This window comes from Hesperophylax consimilis, chromosome 3 (genome assembly GCF_061612785.1).
Source record: "Hesperophylax consimilis isolate HC1 chromosome 3, BYU_Hcon_1.0, whole genome shotgun sequence".
NCBI lineage: Eukaryota > Metazoa > Arthropoda > Insecta > Trichoptera > Limnephilidae > Hesperophylax > Hesperophylax consimilis.
In genome coordinates this window covers 18,319,408-18,326,808 of record NC_142838.1, presented here as the reverse complement: position 1 = coordinate 18,326,808, position 7,401 = coordinate 18,319,408, and the positions used below count along the sequence as shown (strand labels likewise).

The following is a 7,401-nucleotide window of genomic DNA, read 5'->3' as shown; positions in this document are numbered from 1 at the left end:
TTTACACTGGAATGTTGTATTTTTTCAAATTTATTTCGAATATCCGAGTTTGAAGGGCCGAGAAAATACGTTTTACGCGGATATATGTCGTAGTTTTACGAGTTTACACCAAATATCTGTATTTAAAGGGTCGGCCGCGACGAAACTCGGCAGCGAAATTTAGATTTACGCGTAAATGTATCGTATATTTACGAATTTATTTCGAATATTTGAATTTAAATGGCCCGCTGCGACGGAAATCGGCCGCGAAATCTCGATTTACGCGTAAATATATCGTATTTTTACGAATTTATTTCGAATATCTGAATTTTAAAGGGCCCGCCGCGACGGAAATCGGACGCGAAATTTCAATTTACGCGGAAATATATCGTATTTTTACTAACTTTACTTCGAATATCCGAGTTAAAAAATACGGCGCGACGGAAATCGGCCGAAAAATTTCGATTCACGCCGAAATATGACATATTTTTACGAATTTACTTCAAATATCTGAACTTAAAAGGCCGGCCGCGACGAAAAACTGCCGATAAAATTCGATTTATGAGGAAATATTTCATATTTTTACGAATTTACATCAAATATCTTAATTTAAAGGGTCGGCCGCGACAGAAATCGGCCGCGCATTCTCGATTTACACGGAAATATATCGTATTCGACGGAAATCGGCCGCGCATTCTCGATTTACACGAAAATATATCGTATTTTTGCGAATTTTTTCGAATCTGAATTTTAAGAGCCGGCCGCGAAGGAATACGCCCGCGAATTCTCGTTTACGCGGAAATATATCGTATTTTTACGAATTTAAATTCAGATATTTGAAATAATGGGCCGGCTCCGACGGAAAATTACCGCGAAATCTCGATTTACGCGGAAATATATCGTATTTTTACGAATATCTCAATTTAAAGGGTAGGCCGCGACTGAAATCGGCAGCGAAATCTCGATTTACGCGTAAATATATAGCATTTTTACGAATTTATTGCGAATATCTGAATTTAAAGGGCCCGCCGCTACAGTAATCGGCCGCGAAAATAAAGAAATAATTGGTATTAATACGAATTTACAACTAAAATACCACCCGGATTTGAAGAGGCGGCCGAGAAAATCGATTTTCAGCGTATTTTTTTTTTTTTCATAAAAATTCGAATTACGTGGGAATTCGTTAATTCTAAATTTCATTTTTGATGTCCCGTGGATTTCGAATTAACGAGGTTCTAATGTATTGACACTTTGTAAAAATGTTGATAATGATGATCTTTAAATTTTATTACGACCGTACTGGGTGTCCGACCCTTTTGACACTTTGTTGTAACTTTGCTAGCTTTTTCTTTACAGATTTCGCACCTGCATAGTATAGGGGAAAAACCAAGGCGGGTGGTTTACGACATGATTGTGTTGTAAGGGCTATTTACGAAAATAATAATAAAAAAATACCTACTTATCTAGTTTGTCTTTGTCGGCATATCTTTTGTTACACACGCCGCAAGTAAAAGTAATAAAACACCACTTTGGGACTTCACAAATCGTAAATAACGAATTTCGTTTTATTTCTGGAATTCCCTGATATTTTAAGAATATTTTAAAATTCCCTGACATTTCCCTGATAATTCCCGGTTCGGTAAAATTCCCTGATAATTCCCGGTTTTCCCGGTTTTCCAGGTCTGTGGCCACCCTGATGTACCTTTGTCTACTCCTGTATTTTTAATTTTACTGTATTTGTGTTATTATTTTGTAATTTGGACGATGTCCGTTGATAAGTTTATTTTACCTACTAGATATTGGGTAATCCATGTTTCCTAAACCTTCTTAATATTTTTTTTAATTGATTCATTTACTTAATAAGCATCCTGCTAATGTGTGTAAAACTTTGTTTATCATATTGTGGAAATGTTTCTAAAAAGACACACTCTTAAAAAATATACAGTTGTCAAATTGTTGGCTATGTAAAAATAAGATATTACCTGAAAAACATAGTTATAATGATATTTTCTTTATTTTATCAAACAAGTTTCATATAAAATACTAAATGTAGCAAACCTACTGCAAAAAATATTTTTTTAATAGAATATTTCTATTCTTGCCAAGTTAACCCTTTCGTACCATGAGTATATTATAAAATACACAGATTAAAGAATTTTTTCCTACCTATCTAGGGAAATATGATAGGTTTTCGATTTTCAATTGCTGACATAACTGGCTTTGTGTGCTATGTTTTTTAATTGGATTTTAGCTACTCATTTAGTAAATAGCAATTTTTATATTTTGAAATGTGATTTTTGTCAGGTATGATTTGAGATTTTTACCGCCAAAAGTATTATAGTGTTTTTGGGATATTATACCGTGTTGCGCTATCCCCTTCTTCGTTTCTTGTTTCGGACAGCATTGCAGTGTCCATCATCAGGGCAGATATGGCAGGGGACGCTGCAATGCTGTCCGAAACGTTAGCTAAATAAGGTAGCGCAACACGGCATAATACCCCAAAAACAAATCACTATAATTTGAATATTGAAGACAATATTAGTGATTTCTAAACGAAAATCTGAAACAGAAAAATCAGAAAAGGAAACGGTCACATCTGGGACTCGAACCCAGGACCCTTGTCTTTCCGTGACAGTGCTCTACCAACTGAGCTAATGGGACCCTATTCCCCTCGGTCACTTTTAACTGTATCATACTTCGAATAAGAACTACAAACATTGTCTTCATTTTTTCACCGCACATTTTTATTGGCAACTATCTTTATGTTTAGGGTTAATTCTTATAATGCTATAACAAGTTGGGAAAACAAAAATGAGATTAGACAAAGATGCTTGTCTAGCATCAGAATGCCATTCCTCATGTATTATACTATAGGTGATAAATTTACAGTCTACATGAACATGTCATCGTATCCAGGGGGTGGAAGGTGGTCAGCGTCAGGGAAACCGCGGCCCCCTGGGTTGCGGGGCATGCCCGGGGGTTGGTGGAGACCCCCGGGGCCGGCCAGCGGAGAGAACGGGTCAAAGCGGGCGCCAGGCGGAACTGCTCCTCTGCAATTACACAATGAAACACATTTCTGATCAACAAATTTCACTAGGACTATTAGGCTGAAAATAGTGCAACACGTACATCGGTCCCATACCGCAGGTCGCTGACTGACAGTTACGCGATGATGCCGATTTCGTGCCGATGTTGCCCGAGTGCAGCCGCCTTCAATTATTTAAATTATATTTACATAATGTTTTTAAAAAAAATTAAATGGTGTTCTACGAATTAAACACAAAAACAATTAATAAAGTCATTTTTACTAACATCGTTTTCATCAAAGACTGGAAACAAAGCCTTACAAATTTCAAACCGACATTTTAACTCAGCATCCCGATCTCTGTATAAATTATTAGATAAGTTCCAAAGCAGAGGGCGGAGATGCACCTCAGTAATTACCCCCTTTGTTTAAAATTCATTTTATAAGACTGTACACATGCACTCCCATTAGTTCACGCGATCAGCGCCGCAGTGAACGCTCTCATACCGATAGAAAGCGGTCGACCGACGGCGTAATGCTGACGAGCTGGACAGATGGTCCTCATACGCAGCGCGTAGCAACTCGCGCATGGTTGACTGTCAGTGTTGCACTACAACTCTTCATTCATTCATCTACATATTACGACACGCGACCGATGTACGCGAGTGTGTTTCTAGACTTCTAGACTTAATGATGCGGTTACCAACAAGGGTAACTAAAATCTCTGAAATTAATACATTTATCAGTATCTGAAATACATTTTTTTTTATTTCTAAAAAACTTACATAAATACATGTGAGTGAGGTATCTCAGTTTTGTTAGGGTCTTGTTTATGTCGAAGGTTAAAAAGTATTGCTTTATTTCATGCTGAAATAGGCAAAGCCATGATGCGTATAGCGTAATGTGTCGCCTACCTAATAATATTATGTAAAAGCACTAAATGATAACTTTTTATGAAAAACCACAAATAATTTTTTGGTTTCCGATGAAAGTGTTTCAGCTTCAAAAACAGTCTTAAAAGGATTTTCATGCCATTCGAAAACTATCACATCGCAATGAAATAAATCCCAGGAAAATAACAAGCACAAACCTGATTGGAAAAAATGTTTACAAATGTTTTTGTTTTTTTACTTTGTTTTAAACCACTTTATTTAGTTATATAGGTCGCCGGTGTCGGTTGCACTCAACCTTCTTCAGCATAATGGAAATATAAGCTCAGTTTATATGATCGAGGTTGAGTGCAACCGAAACCAACCTATATAACTCAATAAAGTGGTTTAAAACAAAATAATTTTATTTTTCATTTGTATAATGTCAAGCCACAAAGTGTTTGCATTCTTCGATAGAGGAAAAACATTTGTTATAAACCTGCATAGGTAATATTCAAAGAATAAACAAAAATGAATCTCATATACATACTTTTAAATTTTAACAAATAATTTTTACTTGGATCGGGGGGTTAGTATTTTGTGTTAGCTAACGCAGTTATACAAAAACCTTAAATGAGTAGCATGTAAAGTACATAACAAACTCACTATCCAGGAGATCATATGTATGTTACACACAACTCATTTGACGCTACGTTAGCTAATGCAATAGATAAAGACTCACCCCCTGGAGTATTCTAGAACTCACCTTGGCAAGCCACCAGGAATTCCCAAGCCAGGATTACGGGGGTCGTGGTTCTCTTGGAATGGATCAAACAGCATTCCTCGTCCGCCTCCCTGGAGTGGGTTTAGATCGGAACTACCAATGTTGCCGAACCTGGAATGTGTTGGTTGTCCATTGTCAATTAGATTACATGTCGGGCAAAGATATTGTTACATTACATTGAGCGGTTACAAGACAATATTAATACAGACTAGCTGAAGCCCTAGTGTGTCAATCCGAATAACTCAGATGAGGTACGGCAATATTATCATTGAAAGTCAGATGCAATGATTCTGTGGTACTCTGATCACAATGCAATGGAAAAGATGCATTTTTGACTCTTAAGTTTCTTCAAAGTGGTATATGTTATGCTTTAAAATGGCAGTGTACAACTGTAACCGCAAAAGGTGTATGTGTATAATATGCAGTTACAAAACTTTGTTTATGCTCTTCTGTAAAACGATTTCAAAGACAGATATTATAACCTTAGTATGTGTCTTAGTTACCTTTCATTCAAAGATCGAGAACCTTGTTGACCCCTATCAACTCCCAAGCCGCAAGGGCGACCAAGGGGATCAAAAATCATGCGAGGTTCAGGAGCAGAAGTAGCTAAAAAATATAAACATCTTGAGCATAAAGCAGTAAATCTGTTTCCATCTTAAACTATGAGCTCTGGCATCATCAAATTTACACAGTTTTTTCAGACTAGATTTACTAAGTCAGTGCAACTATCTTCAGCTCTCAATATCATTTCCATCATAATAAGTTATGAAGATTTGAAAACCCATTTAACTCTCAAAAAATAACAAATACGTCATATTTATCATTAACGGGTTAAGAGATTATAAAAAAAAAGGTGGGTGAAGCCGAGTTGTAACTACTAGTAATGGATAAGTCATTCTAAGCTATAGAGTTAGAAAGTAAGAGAAAAGATAGGATGCTGGGCTGTATTCTTTGATGGTATTAGCTATCTTATCTGGCTCTTCCATGCTATTGGTTATCAGTTAGTATATTTTTACCACATGCAAAAAGATAAAAACGTTGTATCTTGAGAATACTATTATCATGCATCAAATGCATTTAATTACATAACTCCATAATATTTTCTGCTATCCTTAATTTATAACTTTATTCTACTAAAAAAGTAAACCCCAATTAATTAAGACGCTAATGAGACTCATGTGCAGAGCAATTTACATTCTCAGAAATTAAAATATAAAATAAATAATTGGTACCTGTTTGCGTTTCCATAGATTTAGTAATTTTGCTTGTCACAGGCTCTATCAACTCCACCCTCACTCTGTGTATGATGTCATTGTACTGAGGAATTACAGTAGCAATTGGTCCACACATGGCCATTACCGTATCATCAATATTTAAAGCAAGATTGGATATGCTGAGATCAGAACCTTTCTGCAAAAATTATTAAATTATGTGTCAGATTTTGCTATCGCTGACCTTTGTCTTTATTTTAGGCTCTCAATGTGATAGAAATTAGATCACTTACCAGCAAATTAAAAATGATGTTGCCATCTGAGAGTATGCCGTGCAATATGTAGATGTTGTCGTGCCACAGATACCTCAGTGCGTACGTAGGTCCGTTACTCCAACCATTTGGCAATAATTCACTTCCAACATCATCACTCTTCTTGGTTTTCTACATTTGACAAATATGTTTTTAGAGAATTAGAAAGATTTTATTTGTTATATTTTATGATTTAGTGAGATATTGGCTGTTAAAACGTTATGCATTTTTGGTAGGTATATTTTTTTTGTACCTCATCTCCAATGCCCAAACAAGAAAATCCATTTTTAATAAGATTCCAATGAACGAATGTTATCAAAACGTCATGTTTCGCAGATATTTTCTTTGATACTGTTTGAAATGTCAAATCCCAACCAAATAAACTTGATGTCGCCATTATCTGAAATAATATAAATAAATATTATTATTTTGCGAAGCCTAGAAAAAAAACATGATTCTAAATAACTTTACGGGTTTCACGAAACTTTAGAAAAATGTGTAAGATTTTATGTGAATTAAGCAGTTAGAAAAACAACAGTTATGGCTTTATCAGATTTGAATACGATAAACATTCAAAAAACTTAACCAAACACTGGGAATTTTGCGGCGAATCGCGAATGACGTTTCAAAATTTTTTATCTACGTTTTCTCTATGGAATACGGCCAAAATCTACAATCTATGGATGTATGAATATTGCCATGGTAAATAAATTGTTAAAATAACTTTCAGGTCCTAATAAGCGATTTTGAGGTGAAAACTTAAAATAATTTATCATAAGTAGGTTTATAAAAATAATCCAATAGTGTCTGATGTTTTTGATTTTAATTTCTCGCAAATCCAACAGGAAAAAAATGTTAAATTAGTAAAAAATAACAATATAAATAATATTTTTTTTTTTCCTGCAGAATTTTTTGATTGCATTGATTTTTAAAATAATACTTTTAACATTATTATACAAAAAAATACAATTTCAATAACTAACCTAAATAAATACTTTTTACTTCTACATTATTGAAATATTTTATTAATTTAATTTAAAGAAAAAAATATAGAATATAATATATTATATATATTACTGTATATTATTATACAGTAAGTTGGACACTTGTAAACATTTATGCAAAAATTACTAAAAATAAAATTATTAATTTCGGATGGAACGTATTTTTCTAAAATAATACCATAACTCTTTAGGTTGTCTGGGGCCTTAGCATGAGAATC

At 34.5% G+C, this 7,401-nt stretch overlaps 1 protein-coding gene across 1 annotated transcript; it reads right to left on the bottom strand.

Moving 5' to 3' along the window:
* Positions 1 to 2,744: 2,744 nt before the first annotated feature.
* On the bottom strand, positions 2,745 to 6,872 carry LOC149425066 (proteasome inhibitor PI31 subunit-like). Its single transcript, XM_089650943.1, has 7 exons — positions 6,766 to 6,872; positions 6,433 to 6,579; positions 6,162 to 6,311; positions 5,890 to 6,067; positions 5,161 to 5,263; positions 4,640 to 4,768; positions 2,745 to 3,029 (listed from the first exon to the last, which is right to left on the bottom strand). The coding sequence occupies exons 2-7, from the start codon at positions 6,574 to 6,576 to the stop codon at positions 2,870 to 2,872; spliced, it is 864 nt and encodes a 287-aa protein (XP_089507069.1). The 5' UTR covers positions 6,577 to 6,579; positions 6,766 to 6,872; the 3' UTR covers positions 2,745 to 2,869.
* Between the last annotated feature and the right edge of the window lie 529 nt (positions 6,873 to 7,401).